The 18,159-nt window shown below is 45.9% G+C and overlaps 2 protein-coding genes across 2 annotated transcripts in view; one reads left to right on the forward strand and one right to left on the reverse strand.

Moving 5' to 3' along the window:
* The window catches only part of TUT4 (terminal uridylyl transferase 4), a 199,669-nt gene that overhangs the window by 170,346 nt on the left and 11,164 nt on the right, over positions 1–18,159 (reverse strand). The window lies entirely within an intron of this gene.
* On the forward strand, positions 9,695–17,624 carry GPX7 (glutathione peroxidase 7). The gene is made up of 3 exons (XM_082688464.1): positions 9,695–10,155; positions 14,902–15,163; positions 16,755–17,624. Exons 1-3 carry the CDS (start codon positions 9,796–9,798, stop codon positions 16,916–16,918), a joined length of 786 nt encoding a protein of 261 aa, XP_082544590.1. The 5' UTR covers positions 9,695–9,795; the 3' UTR covers positions 16,919–17,624.

Below are 18,159 nucleotides of genomic sequence, written 5' to 3' on the forward strand. Positions count from 1 at the left end.
TTTCTTGTTTCACTTTCATCTTATTACTTTAAAGGTTTTTTTTTCTATTTATTTATTTGAGAGAGAGAGAGAGAGAGAGAGAGCACATGAGCAAGCAGGGGGAGGGGCAGGAAGGGGGAGAGAGAATCTCAAGAAGACTCAGCACCAAGCAAGGAGCCTGACACAGGGCTTCATCCCACAGCCCCCCGAGACCATGACCTGAGCCAAAGCCAAGAGTCAGACGCCCAACCAACTGAGCCACCCAGGCCCTCCAACTTGCATCTTACTATTAATGTAAACAAATATCAACCAATACTCACCTTGGAATTATACTTTTTTAATTTTAATTTTAACTCTACCTATAGTTAACATACAATGTTTTATCAGTTTCAGGTGTACAATGTAGTGATTCACCAATTCTGTATGTTACTCAGTGCTCATCACTGTAAGTATACTCTTAATCACCTTCCCTGTATCACCCCTTTGCCCACCCATCTCCCCACTGGTGACCATCTGTTTGTTTTCTATAGTTAAGAGTGTGCTTTTTGGGGGTGCCTGGGTGGCTTAGTGGGTTAAAGCCTCTGCTTTTGGCTCGGATCATTATCCCAGGGCCGTGGAATCGAGCCCCACATAGGGCTCTCTGCTCAGCAGGGAACCTGCTTCCCTTTCTCTCCCTCTGCCTGCCTCTCTGCCTACTTGTGATCTCCATCAAATAAATAAATAAAATCTTAAAAAAAAAAAAAGAGTGTGCTTTTTGGGTTGTCCCCCCCCTTTCCCCCTTTGTCTGTTTTGTTTCTTAAATTGTACATATGAGTGAAATCGTATGGTGTTTGTTTTTCTCTGACTGACTCATTTTGCTTAGTATACTACTCTAGGGGTCATTTTCATTTCATGTTGTTGCAAATGGCAAGATTTCATTCTTTTTTTATGGCTGAACTTTGGAACAATCTTTGTTCAGCAGCTGCAACCATTAGTTGGCTTCAGATACAAATCTGGCAAAAATTGTGGCACCTGCCTGTCTCAGTCCATAGAGTGCAAGACTCTTGACCCTGGGGTTGTGAATCTGAGACCCATGTTGGGTGTAGAGAGTCCTTAAATAAATAACTTTAAAAATTCATTGAAAAACAAACAGACAAGTTTGGCAAAAACTGATGAAAGCATTCTGTGAGAATAAATTGGCCATATGGAGTTTATGATAAGGAGTATTATATAAAGTCCTCCCTTCTCCGAGGCTTTGCCTTCTGGAGTTTCACTTATCCAGGTCAACTGCTGTCTGGAAAAAGTCTTCCTTCCAATGTGCCATCAGGAGGCCAATAGTCCCCTAATACTACATCACAAATGCGTAGACATTCACCCCACTTCACATCATCACAAGAAGGGAGACTATAAAAGAGGAGGCAACTACCTGTATTGTGACCTCAGTCTGTACTTTCACATTGATAAAGATCTTACTTTTTTTTTTAAGATTTTATTTATTTATTTGACACAGAGAGAGACAGAGAGAAAGGGCACAGGGGGGGAGTGGGAGTGCGAAAAGCAGGCTTCCCTCGGAGCAGGCGGGCCATGATTTCAGGACTCTGGGATCATGACCCGAGCTGAAGGCAGACACCTTTGAGACACCTTAATGACTGAGCCACCCAGGTGCCCCACACATTGATGAAGTTCTTCCTCTGCACCCCCCATCTCTTAACTCAGGCAGAAGACCCTGTGGGCAAAGCATCCCCTAATGGTAGCCCAAAATGCCCTCTCAAGCAATGAGGACTGCCCTGAGCCAGCAAGACCCGGCTGGTGATTGACCCCAAGATAATGATCAACCTGACCTTTACTGTGCACCTGCCTGTACCCGCCCACCACCATCCCACATCTTCCATATAGAAACCTAGAAGTGTTCTGGACACTTTGGAGACAGACTAGTCCATTGTCTTCCCGCTGTTGGCTACTGAAATAAACTCCTTTCATGTTTGACCACCACTCATCTCTCTGCCTTTGGACTTTGTCAGCAACAAGTGGCCCAAAAAGCCGGGTGCTCTTGTACCCCTGCACCCTGACTACAAACACAGCGCAAGATATTTTGAGAGAAGGACCACACTATGTAACTTTTATACTATTTTGTTATAATTGTTCTATTTTATTACTTGCACTTGTTTTCAATCTCAGACTGTGCCTATTTATAAATTAAACTCTCTCGCATATGCATTTATAGAAAAAAATCTTAGGTTTGTGGGGTTTTTTGTTTTGGTTTTTTTTTTGTTTGTTTGTTTGGTTTTTTTTTAGGGGAGGGTAGAGGGAGAGGAAGAGAAGCTGACTTCCTGCTGAACAAGAAGTCTAAAACAGCTCAGTCCCATGACCCTGAGATCATGACCTGAGCTGAAATCAAGATTCAGATGCTTAACTAACTGAGCCACCCAGGCATACCAAAACATAGTTTCATATAGGGTTCAGTACTACCACAGGTTTCAGGCATCTACTGTGGATCTTGGAACCTATCTTCCACAGATGGAGGAGAGCTACTAAATTTTATTATTTGTGAATTGGGTGGTATGTGTCCATTTATAATAAATTTATATGAACACACACACACACACTCACATCCCTTTTTCCCTCGGAGAACCAGTTGTCAAACATTCACCAGCACACTCCTACTCATAAGCAACTCCAGAACTGAGCTCTTGATCTTCCATCCCGAACCAGCTGCCACTGTAGGCATCTTCATTTCTTTTTTTTTTTTTAAGGTTTTATTTATTTATTTGACAGACAGAGATCACAAGTAGGCAGAGAGAGAGAGGAGGAAGCAGGCTCCCCGCTGAGCAGAGAGCCCGGTTCGGGGCTGGATCCCAGAACCCTGGGATCATGACCTGAGCTGAAGGCAGGGGCTTTAACCCACTGAGCCACCCAGGCACCCCAGGCATCTTCATTTCAGTCGATGGCAAAACTTCATCTTTCCAGTTGCTTTGGCCAAAACCTTAGAAAGTCATCCATGACTCTTCTCTTTCTCTCACACCCTACCTCCAACTATCAGGAAATCCTTCTGCATCTCCTTTCAAACCTGACTACTTTGCACCACTTCTACCACCATCTCTTTTTTCTAAGCCAATCAGTTATTGCACTAGACTCTTGACTGGTCTCCTTGCTTCAATGGTGCAGTCAGAGAGATTCTGTTAAAATATGAATTAGAAATGCCACTCCTCTGCTTAAAACTTTTTTTTCTTTTTACATTTTTTTAAAAAAGACTTTATTTATTTGAGAGAAAGAGTGAGGAACTGTGTGGACACGCACCTGCACACAGGCAAGAAAGAAAGCGGGGGTGGGAGGCAGAGGGAGAAGGACAAGCAGACTCTAAGCTGCCCACAGAGCTCCATACCGCTGATGAGGGAGTGAAGGCAAGCTGAGATGCTTGGGTGGCTCAGTTGTTAAGTGTCTGCCTTGGGCTCAGGTCATGATCCCAGGGTCCTGGGATTGATCCCGCATAGGGCTTCCTGCTCAGCAGGAAGCCTGCTTCTCCCTCTCCCACTCCCCCTGCTTGTGTTCCCTCTCTCACTATGTCTCTCTCTGTCAAATAAATAACTAAAATCATAAAAAACAAAAACAAAAACAAACCCCACAAGCTGACACTCTGTAATCCCCCTCACTCCCAGGGGGCTATACGTGACATTTCTCAGGCACTGCTTGCTGCCCTAAAGCTAAGGAAAGGAAAAACAAATGGTTAACTGATAGAGATCACAGTCTAGTAAACCGGAAGTCTCCCTCAGTTACAAATGTCTTAGTGACTTACAAGAGTAAAAGCATTGTTACCAATAACCTAACTTCCAGAAGGAAACTCCCAACTATCTTCATATTAATGCTTTACTAGAGGGAAAAATCACTTTAACTTGACAATGACAAGGCATCTAGTATCTTGTAGATCCTCCTTAGCATACAGAAATCTTTTGAAAAACTCCCTTTTCCCTATGTCTCTCAATACAATCAGTCACCCCTCAGAACCTTGGGGCAGCAGCTCTTCCTGCCCATGGGTCCTGTCCCAGTGCTTTAATAAAACCATGTTTTTGCACCAAAGATGTCTCAAGAATTCTTTCTTGGTCATTGGCTCCGGACCTCACCAATATTCAGAAACTACATCACCACCACCCTGAAATCATGACCTGTGTCCCATGCTCAACGGACTGAGCCACCCAGGCATCTCACCTGCTTACAACATCTTAAAGGCTGCTTCCCACCTGGCTCAACATCTCAGCTTCCAAGCCAATGTCTTTACAACGGTTTGTGAGGCCCTACAGTATTAGCCTGCTCCCCTCCCATTACCTCTCTAGTGTCATCTCCTGCTACTGTTCCCCTCACCCGCTCCATTCCAGCCACACTGGCCTCTTTGCTGTTCTCCAAACACACCTTCATGCTCCTGGTGTGGGGCCTGTGGACTTGCTGTCTGGACTGTTGTTCTTCTACTAGTTCTCCCCATTGTTTACTCTCTTTCTTCAGTCTTTGCTCAAATACCACTTTCTCAGGAGGCCTCCTGATAATTTGAATTAAAGTTGCAAAATCCTTCCCATTCCCCGCCCCCATTCACCACCACATTCTCTATCCTTCTCCCCAGTTACCACCATCTAATGAACTATATGTTTCATATTATACATTTTAGTTATTCGTTTTCCTCCTATAAGAATGTAAGTTCAAGAACTATTGTCTTTTTTTTTTTTTTTTTTTTTTGTCTCTCCTATTAACTACTATATTCCTAGCCTTTAAAATGTGTTCTGTTGGGGCTCAGTCAGTTAAGTGTCTGCCTTCAGCTCAAGCCCTGGATTGCAGGGTCCTGGGATCGAGCCCCATATCTGTCTCCCTGCTCAGTGGGGAGCCTACTTCTCCCTTTCCCTCTGCTGTTCCCCCTACTTATGCTCTTTCACTCTCTCTCTCTGTCAAATAAATAAATACAATCTTTAAAAAAATGTATTTTGTGGATAGCAGGTGATCAATAATTTGAGGAATGAACAAAACATTAATGAAAATATTCTAAAGGGCGCCTGGGTGGCTCAGTGGGTTAAAGCCTCTGCCTTCGGCTCAGGTTATGATCCCAGGGTCCTGGGATCGAGGCCCACATCGGGCTCTCTGCTCAGCAGGGAGCCTGCTTCCTTCTCTTTCTCTGCCTCCTTGTGATCTCTGTCTGCCAAATAAATAAATAAAAATCTTTAAAAAAAAATTCTAAATACCTATATAAAGCTTCTTTGAGCGTATTATGGGAAAGAGAAGTACAGGATATCCAGGAGTGAGTCCCTTACCCTTTCAGGCACTCAGCTGACTGTGTGGGTCTCCCACTTAATAGAATATTTAGAAATAGCTGTGCTCTTTCGGAAACACAAAAAATTCATAGTGGACTGAAAATAAAAATCACAAAATATACACTGATGGCTAAAATCAATAGCATCTCATCTCAGATTCTAGCACAGACAAGTAATGAAAGTCACCAGAAGGTTTAAGAAAAATGAACATTTACTGAGTAGCTAGTGTATGCCAGGGGGACAATGATGATTCTGATATGGTCCAGCCTGCCCCAACAGCTGATGGGAAAGATGGCCATGGAAACAGATAACTACACAATATTATCACCACCCCACCAGGAGCAAAATGTACTAGCTACAGAGGCATCAGAGAAGAAAGATTGATTAAGTGTAGTACCAGAGGAGGGTGATATCTGAGCTGGGTTTTCAACAGGGAGGAGGATAGGCCCCAGAAGAGAAATTTAAGTGAGAAACATTACATCACTATTTTTTTCCCCCTACTTAGTAGAAATGCCTACTTATCTGGATTTTTACAGGAAATAGCTTGGCCAAGCTTGCAAAACTCTTAAGTTGTATAGAGCAGAATTTGAGAACTCATGGTTATTGGGACATCCAGGGACAGGCTGAGTGAAAGGGACAGGTGGCAGGAAGAGAGATCAACATCTTCATGGGGCAGAGTTAAGCAGGAGCCACTTAATACCATAGAAGCATCATAGGCCTGAGGCTCCCACGGTGAAGGTGGGGGAGGGAGTGGAAATGGCAGGAGCACTTGATTTCTGTCTTGGCACTTGCCGGGAGCACCTCTTCTTCTTTTCCTCCTCTACTTTTTTTTTTTTTTTTTTAAGGATTTTATTTATTTATTTGATAGAAGACATAGCGAGAGAGGGAACATAAGCAAGGGGAGTGGGAGAGGGGGAAGCAGGCTTCCAGCTAAGCAGATGCTTAACGACTGAGCCACCCAGGCGCCCCTCCTCCTCTCCTTGATAATGTTGTGTGCTCCTGAAGACAGAGGCCACCTTGGCAGTTCAGAAAGATCCCATGTTCTAAATTTGAAGGCCTGGATTTGGGTTTCATTAACTATGTGATCTTGTGCCCACCTTCCAAAACTTCTCTCGTCACAGTATAGAGTGAAGTCTGAGCTCCTTGGCTTGGCACTTAAGACCCTTCTCTATCTGGACCCTGAGGACTGCTCCAATCTCATCTATCCTCTACCCTTCTCATCCCAACTACTAGGCAGACTCTTATGAAGACTCTGTGCCCCCACAGACACTGCTCTCTCAGGTTGACATTTTGCCCTCCCCTTCCCCAAACTGGAGAATTCTCATTCCTCTCTGACGACATGATTCTAGTGTTACTACCTACCTCCAGGAAGACTTTCCTGACTGTTAGTTTAGCAACTGCCTCTAGGCCTTAAAAACCCAGAGTTTCCTCTACCTCAGTGTCTAGCATGCTTGTGCTCTTTCCCATTTCTATCCACTCTCCTTGGAACAGCCAGAGGGATCTTTCAACATCATAAGACTCCCTGCCACTCCTGTACTTTATTTATTTATTTATTTATTTGACAGACAGAGATCACAGGCAGGCTGAGAGAGAAAGGGAAGCAGGCTCCCGCTGAGCAGAGAGCCTGATGCGGGGCTCCATCCCAGAACCCTGGGATCATGACCTGAGCTGAAGGCAGAGGATTTAACCCACTGAGCCACCCAGGCGCCCGGACTCCTGTACTTTAACTAACAACATCAATGGGCACTTGGGTGGCTCAGTCAGTTAAACACTGACTCTTGATTTCAGCTGAGGTCCTGATCTCAGGGTCATGAGATCAAGATCTGCACTAGGCGTGGAGCCTGCTTAAGATTCTTTCCCTCTTCCTCTGCCCCTCCCCTTTCCACCTCTAAGAGGGAAAAAAAAAAAAAAAAAAAAAAGATAAATAACTACAACAATAAACCACCCTCATTTCTTGGCTTAAGACCATAATCTTTATTGTGGCCTACTAGCTACTTTGTGATTTCACCCCTTACCTGCCGCATTACCTTCCCCTCTCACCCTTTGCTTTCTGTGCTCCAACCAGACTAGTCTTTTTTGCTTCTCAATGCACCATGTTTCTCTTTCCGTCAGGACCTTTGCACTTGCTTCCTTGCTTCAACCTGGCTACTTTTTGCTTATTCTTCAGAGTGCAGATCAAACTTTCCTTCCTCTGGGAAGCCCTCCTTGCCTGCCTCCCTTTTTTTCACCAAGCTAGTTTAGGTGGTACTTAACACAGTATTAATTAGAGACCTATTTATGAATTAATTAATACCTGTCTCCCCCTGGGTAGGACAGCATGGTCTTGTTTATCACTGCATAAGAGGTGCCTAGAGCAGAACCTGGTACAGACCAGGTGCTCAATGAGTGTTTGTTGAATGACTATAGGAGTGCTTAGCCCTTACAACATTACAACAAATCTCCAGTTTACCTGGTTTCTCATGAAAGAGGACTTCAGCTGCCTCCATTTTGACCTCAAAATTCCCCGGTTGGGCTCTTTTTTTCCAGTTTGTCTCTTGGCTCAAATGGAAGACCTTGCAGGTAAAGCATCCCCTGATGGGAACCCAAACCACCCTTTTAAGCAATCAGGACTGCCTTGAGCCAGCAAGACCCTGACCATGACTGACTCCAAGACAGTGATCAATTTGACTGCCACTCCCTCCCTGCACATAGCCACCCACTTTTGCCCCACATTTTCCATATATAAATCTGGAAGTACTCTTGGCACTTTGGAGATAGTCTTTGAGAGGTTAATCCGCTATCTTCCGATGTTGGCCTCACTGAAATAAACTCCTTTCTCATTTTACAACCACTCATCTCTCTGCCTTTGATTTTGTCAGTAACAAGTGGCTGAACTTGGTCTGTTTGGGACCCCTGGAGCCAAGAGTTCTTGCACCCGTGTGCCCCGGCTGTTCTCTAACAGCAGCCTATCAGCTCCTGAAGAACCAGCACAGCGTCAGCACCCAGCACCATGCTTGGCACTTCATGGGGCTCAGTAAGGGTTTTCTGAATGTGGGAGGCACTGTGATGTGCCACCTAGATTCCCCATCAGTGAAGACCTGAGATATCAACTGCTGGGAGTGTGGTCAGTGGAAAGCCTTTAACGATCAGCCCCTCCAAGGACAAGGTCACCTTGGCTTCCCTCATGCCCCTTTCCACATGGCCCCACATCCAAAGACTGGTGAGGCAGGAATATAAAGCCCTGGCCTGGCCATTTTAGCTAATCTGGGGACTACCCTGATGGCCGTTCTAGCTCCAGAGTCTCCAGAGACTCCATGGGGTCAGCCAAGACTGTCCTTGGGCCTGCAAGGAGCTCTGGACTTGTGCCCACTCCTGTTCCCTCCCTCCCTTCCACAGGTGTTGATTCCACAGGTGTTCCCTTATAAATTCCTTAACTGTAACCTCTATTCAGAATCTGCTTCCCCCAAACCCCACCTGCAACAGGCCCTCTGTCTTTTCTCCCCTTTGTCTGTGCCATCTCTTTCAGGAAATGTACATTCATTCCCCTAAAGTTTATAGGCACCCTTCAGCTGACAAAGCACTCTGAAGTGATATGGACCAGGAGAAAATGGTCAAGAAATGATTCTTGAGACATTTTTGGTGCAAAAAGATGCTTTTCCTAAGCACGGGGTCAGGACCCGTGGACAGAAAGAACTGCGCTGGGGTTGGGAGGAGTGACTGATGATATCCTTTTTAGTTAGTGGGGTTTAGGGATGAACTAAGTCTCTAAGGAATTTGGAAGTAAAGCTTCCAGGACTTTGAGGGGGCTAGGTGCTGCTAAGATAAGGTTATTTACTACTGCCTAGTAAAACATCAGTCATGAACCCTTCGGTTGTCTCTCATTGGGCCATATGCTCAGGAGGTAATTGCAAATATATCTTGGGGGGTGTTTACAGCTATCAGGGAAAGTGTCATTAATAAGAGCAAAGCTATAACGGTAAAGCAATAAAGGAAGTCTTTGAGAGAGATGTAGGAGTGTTACAATCCCTAAGCCTCAGGAATTCTGCCGGCCGAAGCAAAGTCTGGCCTTTGTTTCTTTTTCTTCTGCCAGTTTCACCTCCATTTTTCTGTTACTCCCATTCTATATCGTCTAGGGGCGTCAGGAAGGGGGACTAGACAGTCTCCACTGAACGGACGGAGAAGGGGAAGCCCACTGAAGTCGCGTGACCAGCTTAAGGTCGGTCACTGAGCTCATTAAAAGCTGAGCTTTCGGGCGCCTGGGTGGCTCAGTGGGTTAAATCGCTGCCTTCGGCTCAGGTCATGATCTCAGAGTCCTGGGATCGAGTCCCGCATCGGGCTCTCTGCTCAGCAGAGAGCCTGCTTCCCTCTCTCTCTCTCTGCCTGCCTCTCCATCTACTTGTGATTTCTCTCTGTCAAATAAATAAATAAAATCTTTAAAAAAAAAAAAAAAAAAGCTGAGCTTTCAGATCCAGTTTTTCACCTCCCTTTCCCGACCGAGTCGCTGCATCCTGGAAGGAGAAGCCTCACTGTCACTGATCAGAATGGTCTCAGCGGTCAGAATCCCCAAACCATGTTTCTGGGGCCCGGGAACCCGCGCGCAGTCAGACGCTCGCCCGGTGCTGGTGGGGAGACTGAGGTCCAGAGCCCGGTGCTCCAGCGCCAGCGAGGCAGAAGGCGAGGGGGCGCGCCCAGCCTCCCCAGCCGCCCGGCGCCGGAGCCGCCTCCGCCCGCCCCCCACGCTGGGTCCCCCCGCCTCGATTTTGCCCTCGCGGCGCCGCCAGCTCGGGAGCCAGTCATGGTGGCTACACTGGTGGCGGCGTGGCTGCTCCTGTCGGCCGCGGCCTACGCGCAGCGGGAGCAGGACTTCTACGACTTCAAGGCGGTCAACATCCGGGGCAAGCTGGTGTCGCTGGAGAAGTACCGCGGTTCGGTGAGTGTCCGCCCGCGGCAGCCTCGGCCCCTCCCGGGCAGGGCCTGGGTGCTCGAGCCCCGCGACCCAGGACCCAGAGGGTGTGGCTCCGAGGAGGCTCCGCGGCTCTGCCCTGGCTCCCACCACCCCAGGCATTCCCCGCGGGGTGCAGCGCCCCCAGATCCTGCTCTGGGTCTGTCCCGCGACGACGTGGCACGGCCCCGGCACACAGTGAAACCCGAAACTCTCCCAGCAGACGAGGATTTCCCTCCCAGCGAGCGACTTTGGGCTTTGGAGTCCGGACCTCTCCCAGAGGCTGATCGCCTCGGCCCAGCCTTTGTCATGCACGGGTCGGAAAGTAACCCCAGCATCCTGCCGCCTTTGTCTCTCCCACCCCCAGTTTCCGCGTCTGGAGCTGGGATTGTTGCTGCTCTTGAATCTAATGAGAGCACTGTGAAAATGAATGCGCAGTGTATTGGGGGTTATCTGTTCAGATCTCCCTTTAGAGGGGACACTGGGGCCAGCAGAGGAAAGGTTATTTGCACAGGGTCACACAGCTCTAGAAAGTACAGAGCCTGGAGGAGAATCACACACCCATCTGTGGACTTCTCTAGGCAAACTCCTAAGATGGCAGCTGGGGCTGGGCTCCACATCACCCAGGCTAACTGCTATCTCCTTAGCTCAGAGAGGACTCAAAGAGAAATGTGCCTGGGTGAGTCTTGGAAACAAAGATGAGTTTTGGCAAGACCAAGAACATTCCAGGCAAATAACTGTTCATACCAAGGCTCAGAAGCAAACAGCAAGAAGGACGGAGGATGGGTGGGTGGGCTTCAAGGGTTCTGCTTGCAGGAGTATAAAGCCTGAGGCTTAGTGGTAGAAGATGAGGCTGAAGGGAGTAGGGTGGGCCCGAGAGGGGCGTTGAACACTATATTCAGAGGCCTAGATTTTGCACTGGGTGTAATGAAGAGTGCTCAAAGTCCATTTCCCAAGATGGACCAGAGACAAAAAAAAAAAAAAAAAAAAAAGGACAGAAAAGAAAGAAATGAACCTAGGTAGGGCCTTGTTGTGGGAAAGGTCAGGAGTTGGTAATGGACACATAGGGACAGCATCCAGATTTGGAAGGACTGCACAAAAATGGCTATCAGCATTTTTCTCCTGGGAGAAAGTCTTTAGTGAAGAATGCACTTTCTAAACCTTAAAATGCCCAGTTATGCTGGGAATCCTGGGGGCAATATTCCTTGTCCTGATTGTTCCCCAAGGTGTTGTGAATTTCAAATGAGACAATAGTGTGGAAGTGACATGGGAAACAAAGGCAAAAGAAAAAATTAAGTTTCCTTACCGCCTACAGCCCATTGACAAGTCCTTGAAACAGGTTGAGTGATGCTCTTCTAGGAGCTCAGCTACCTCGATGCTGACACTTTGCTAAGGGCAAGAGGCAATCTTAGCCTGACCTCCCAGGATCCTGTGTGTCTACTTTAACATACAAGCATTCCTTTGGAAACTTCCTTTGTCTCTACCCTCTAAGACATATGTCAGCAATCATCCTCCAAGCAAATGACCTACTGATATACATATGGAGGGCCTCAGGACTGAGTTTTTACTAAACAGTAATAAATGACCTTTTCCCAACAATGGCTAGCCCCCTCAGGATCCTGGAAACCTTGTTTCCAAAATACCTTGGAGGCTTGTGCTGTCCCTAACCCCATCTCAACCTGAAAGTATATAATCAGCCACAGCTCATGACCCCAGTGCAGCTCGTTCTACCCATGGGTCCTGTCCTCATGCTTGAATTAAAGCACCTTTTTGCACCAGACTTCTCAAGAATTCTTTCTTGGCTGTCGGCTCTGAAACTCAACATTTTCCTACATCAGAAGAACCTGGTAGAGTGCTCTATACCTGTGTTTGGTGGGCCCCCGCAGGAAACTCATCCAGGACTGAGGACAAAAAGCCAGTAAGAGTAGGGCCCATTCCCAGTCAAGTCTTACCTTCCTTCTAGTGCAGGCTGACAGAGAGCTCCAGATTTAGCTCTGCTATATCATTCATTCATTCATTCATTCATTCATTATTATTGAGCACCTACTGTATGCTAAGTACTAGGCCGGTGCTCGGGATACAGTGGTGAACAAAACAAACAAGTTTCCACTTTAATAGAGCATATATGAAATGGAAAAGAGAGAGACCATAAACAGAAACAGAGAAGTGAACAAGGTAATTCCTAGTACAGTGGTACTAACTGCTAAGACATAAATAGAACAAAGTCTATTTATTTTTAGAATTAATAAGGCACTCAGAATGTGAGGAACAGAAATCTTGGAGAAAAATGACCCAGAGAAGTGATCCCAGAATTCTGAGTGTTTAATACTCTAGGTCATTGGTAAATCCTAAAAAGTACAGGAATGAGAAGCCAAGAAATCAATCCAAAAGGAATTGAAACAAACAAACAGAACAAAATCACATACCTACCAAGAGATAAAGTAAGAATTTGAACCCAGGCAGTCCAGGTCCAAAGCCCAAGCCCATAATTGCGAGGTTTAAAGGGAAACCAGGAATAGTCGTTCCAAGGAAGCTGTAAAGGATTCTGTGAATTAATCCAAGCTGGGTCTACTACTTGGACAATAGGGGCCATTTATTTACCTGTAAATAATTACTGACTCATTATGTGTATCTTAATAGTCTTTTTTAAAAAATTGAAAAAGATTTCCTGGCTCCCAGTACCTGCGTGGCACTGGGTCCAACCCTGGAGACAAAGCCATGAACAAGAGGTTACGGTTTGTGCTCTCAGGCTAACTGGGAAGGCTGTCATTTAGACCAGTGTTGAGTATGGATGAATAGGTGACCACCTGGGAAAGCACTTGTCTCAGGTGTGAGCTTATGTACCTGTGGGCCTGAGTGTAGCATGTATGCGAATGGTTTGTTTACTTCTGTGTGCACACTTGAGTCTGTGTGTTTGGCTAGACATACATATAAATTAGCTATGTGTATTTGGGTGTATCTGCCCATCCGTGTTTTGGTCACTTTAAGGATAAACTTTTTGGTTTCAGGAATGGAACTAGAAACCGAATTTCCCTCTTTCTAAAAGAGTGGGCAGATGCACAAATGTAGGTTAAAAATAAGAAACCTTTAATGTTCTCATTGCCCAGATATCCAGTCTGGTGCAAAAAGGTGCTTTAATTCAAGCATGAGGACAGGACCCATGGGCAGAATGAGAAGAAGAAAGAGGAAGACTGCTAACTAGGGAAGGGAGTTAAGGGTCCTAGTTTCTCACCACCACAGGCAGAATATGACATGCTGACACCAATGAGGGAGGTGGCTCCATAGGATGGGTCCTTCCTTGTCTGGTGGAGGCAGGGTAGGAGAGTTATAACTCAACAGTTCTCATCATCCAGCCAAGTAGTTGTCAACTCCTCTAGGAGACATACAGCAATGTTTGGAGACATTTTTGACTGCCAAAACTAGACATCTGGTGGGTAGAGACTGGGGTACTGCTAAGCTTCCTACAATGAATAGGATAGCCCCTGCATAATAAAGAAATATCTAGTTCAAAATGTCCCTAGTACTGAGGTAAGAAACTCTGCATGGCCTGAGCAGTTTGTGCCTGTGCATGCCTAGTGTGAGACTGCCCCTGGGAGGTGGCCCTCTTTACAGAGACAGCTAGTATAATCCCTGCTCTTCTAGAAAAGCGGCCAAAGAGATAGGGTCAGGCGGCCCAGACACAGGGTAAGATTTAGCAATTTTTTTTTAAAAGATTTTATTTATTTGAGAGAGAGAGAGAGAGAGAGAGCACAGAGGAAGAAGCAGAGTCCCTGCTGAGCAGAGAGCCCAATGTGGGGCTGGATCCCAGGACCTCAGGATCATGACCTGAGCTAAAGGCAGACGCTTAACCCACTGAGCCACCCAGGTGCCCCAGATTTAAGAATTCTTTAACAATGTATAACTAGAAGCTAAATACAGCACTGGTGCCAAATTTCTAACTGCAGTATCATAACTGAGTTCTACCAGCCAGCTTTGTATTTATCACCTAGAGGCTATAAATAAATGCATTTATTATAAGGTGATAATAAATTTAAGGATTAGTTAAGTTAGACTCAAGAAAGTGATATTTGTGCGCTGGAGGGAGAGGGGCAAAATGGGATGGATTGCCGTGGGGTCCTTTTATGAAGAAAATCCAGGTCTGTCTATATACCGCAGCAGGTGACTGTGTGCACACTAACTTATTCATTCCGCACACACTTTCTGCTTTCTTTTCCATGTGTTAAGCCCAGGAGTGAAGCAGGCGTAGTCTTCAGTGGGTTCACAGTGAGTTTATTACAAGGGAGACCATCTAAAGTGATGAGTGCCGGTTGACTGAGCCAGAAATTGAACCCAGATCTGCCTTTCCACTCCTCCACATTACCTCCTGATGGGAGCTCACCAGCGTGTGAGTCTCTTTCTGTAAATGTGTGTGTTTATGGGCACGTGTGATGTGCTCTGATATATTTTGTATCTTGGGGCATACGCATCCCCATTTATGCATAGTGTGTTCTCATCCTCATGTGTGTTCATGTATGTGCGTGCACACATATCTGCGTGTTTGATTTCATTTGTGCCTGCATGTGTTCTTCTAGCTGTGCGAGGACTGCATGTTTACATATGTGTACGTTGTGTCTTTGTATTTATGAGAAAGCATTAATTATTGGGGGCTCACTGTGTGGGCGTGTTAGGTCATGTACAAGTGCATGACTCATCACTGGGTTGTGTATGTGTCTGGGTTTTGTTTTTGGTGCCCAGGTGTCCCTGGTGGTGAATGTGGCTAGCGAGTGCGGCTTCACGGACCAGCACTACCGAGCCTTGCAGCAGCTGCAGCGGGACCTGGGGCCCCACCACTTCAATGTGCTTGCCTTCCCCTGCAACCAGTTCGGCCAGCAGGAGCCCGACAGCAACAAGGAGATCGAGAGCTTCGCCCGCCGCACCTACAGTGTTTCTTTCCCCATGTTTAGCAAGGTCGCAGTCACTGGTACCGGTGCCCACCCTGCCTTCAAGTACCTGATCCGTGAGTCCTGATCCTTTCCCTCATCTTCCAGTAGCTGGCTGAGGTCATGGCTCCCTGGGCAGCAGAAGCCACTGGAGGGCTGGGTGACCTGGGGTCCCTTCCAGACTCCTGCATGTAGGTTCGTGGTCTGTTCCAGCACTAATCTTTGAGGGTGGGCTGAGAGGTATTCCTACCTGAGAATATCTCTAACCCCACCTCACCCCGCTGCCTTGAGGTTCTCCCTTACTCTTGAAGACTTCTCTGGGATCCTGTTTTCATATGCAGGGGTTCTTAAAAGGAGACTGGGCCCTCAGATTTAGTCAACATGAATTAGTCGAGGTTATGGACTTAGGTTAGAGAAACCAAGGCACAGACAAGGGATGCCGCATGCCTGGAGAAGGCTGACCAAGATGGCTGACAGGTATCTCCTTTCCTGTGTTAGGGGCAAAGTTTGTAGACCATGGGAGGGAAACCTTTGGAGCCAAAAATACCAGATCTTAATATTTCAGAAATAGATCCCTTCTGCATCCCCAGGAGCCTCAGAACCACAAGACGGGGTCATGGGCCAAGCTTGTCACTGTGGTCCTGTTTCCTCCCTTGGGCCTTCCTCTTCCTTTTGGGGGCTCCATTTTTGCCTTCTATTCCATGCTTCTGACTGCCTTCCTATCCCTCACCACCAACCCCCCTTTATTTGGAAGAGTAAATGAAAAACAACAGTGTAGCAAACAAAAGATCCCTTACTGAGGCAGATCTGAATTTTGCTCTATGGGTCAATCGTAATATTTGCTTTTTCCCCCCTGTGTGTTTTTATTAGTTCCTTTCCAGTTCCCATAGTTATAGATCAAACCCAACACTGCTTGAGAAGCAACTGGGGAGCTCTTAAAAGTGCTTTAGACTGACACCTACTGAATCAGAGCCCAAGAATCTGTTGCTTTTAGCTCCCCTCCCCCACCATACCACCACCACCACCATGATTCAGATGCAACCAGTCCACAGACTAACATCTGGAAACTATTAAGATTTCATTAGAGAATAGAGTGTAGACTATTCAGTAGTTTGAGAACATTATGAAAGGAGGATCTGATACTGCTTTATCAAGCACTTCACAATCCTAAAGCAATAGTTCTCAACCTTGGAGCCATACTGACATTTCCTGGAGAGCTTTTAAGTAATACTGATGGCTAAATCTTAACACCAGAGGTTCCGATTTAAGTAGTCTGGGGTGTGGATTGGGCATCAGGATTTGATTTGATTTGATTTTAAAAATTTTATTTACTTGAAAGAGAGAGAGTAAGAAAGTGAGAGAGAGAGAGCACATGCATGGGCAGGGAGGAGGGGCAGAGAGAGAGGGAGAAGCAGACACTCCGCTGAGCAGGGAGCCCAATGCAGGGCTCGATTTCAGGACCCCAAGATCATGACTTGAGCTGAAGGCAGACACTTAACCAACTGAGCCACCCAGGTGCCCCATGGGCATCAGGATATTTAAAAGTTCTTTAGTTAATTCTAACTAATAGAACCACTGCTTCAAGGGAAGGATGGACACCGGTAATGGAATTCCAGGAGAGGGGGCACAGGGAAGCACACTTTGCTCTCCTTCTTCCTTTTTCTCTAGAGACTTCTGGGAAAGAGCCCACCTGGAACTTCTGGAAATACCTAGTGGCCCCGGATGGAAAGGTAGTCGGGGCTTGGGACCCAACTGTGTCGGTGGAGGAGATCAGGCCCCAGATCACAGCACTCGTGAGGAAGCTCATCCTGAAGAAGCGAGAAGAGTTATAACCACTTTCTCTCCTCTCCCCCGTCCTCCCACCCCTGCCATCCTCCACCTTGAATGGGTGACCAAAGCAAACTCAGTGGTGCTCAGTGGTGCTTAGAGGGAGGACTATGGACTCTCCTTCCTCCATTTTTAACCCACCTACCCTATCACATCTATGGGGGGGGGGCGGATTTCTAGTATTTGGGTTATTTGAGTCTTAGAACAACCTATAGGAACTCTTGGGCAAAAAGAGCTCTTGACCAATGAATCACCAGCGAATAAGAACCTCTAGCCCATGAAAACATGTGGCAAATAGAAGTATATCAAGAAATAATCTCCTGCCTATTAAGAACTCTGTAAAATGGGACCAATTCCTACCTCACAGGGCTGTTGTGAGGATGAGGATGAAAGATCTATGAAAGTGTCTAGGGCAGTGCCAGTTCACTAGGAGGCATTCAATAATTTTTTTTTGCATATAAACCATAAAATAATTTGTAATCAATAAAACCTTTTGCCCAACAGGAATTTCCAGCCATTGAGAATCCAAGGCCAAAGATTTATTTGTTACTATAATTGATTTCCTCTGTATTATTTTTTTTAATCACAAAGTAATGAAAATACATTGTAAAATAATACAGGATGATATAAAATAAAAATGAAGATATCCCCCTTATTTTCTATATCTCACTCCCTGGAGGTAAATAAATACTGTCAGCAATTTGGTACAAAGACTTCCTAATTTTCTTTTATCAAGCCAATGATTATTGCCCAATAAGAATTCACAGACCAAAACTACACTATAATAACAAATAGGCAAAGGATGTGAATAGATAATTCACGGAATAATGTAGATGGATAATAAGGATATGAGAAGATACTCAGCCTCATTAAAGTTGGAAAGATTATTTTAAATGATAATACCCATAGTTGGTAAGGATGTGGGGAAATGGCATTCATAGTAACTGTTGGTGGGACACAGTAACTGTTGGTGGGGCAATACATAGTAACTGTTGGTAGCACAAGTTTTTAGATGGTGATTTGGCAGTATCTTACATCATTTTTCATCCTAGAAGTCTCCCAAACTGTGCAAATATATATGTACAATAATATGTATGTACATTGTTCATAATAGTGAAAACTGGAGGGACAACTTGGTGGCTCAGTAGGTTAAGCATCTGATTCTTGATCTCATGGTTATGAGTTCAAGCCCTGTGCTGGGCTCTATACTAGGTATAGAGAGCCTCCTTATACAAAGAAATGAAAA

This window comes from Mustela nivalis (assembly GCF_964662115.1).
Source record: "Mustela nivalis genome assembly, chromosome: 10".
Lineage (NCBI taxonomy): Eukaryota > Metazoa > Chordata > Mammalia > Carnivora > Mustelidae > Mustela > Mustela nivalis.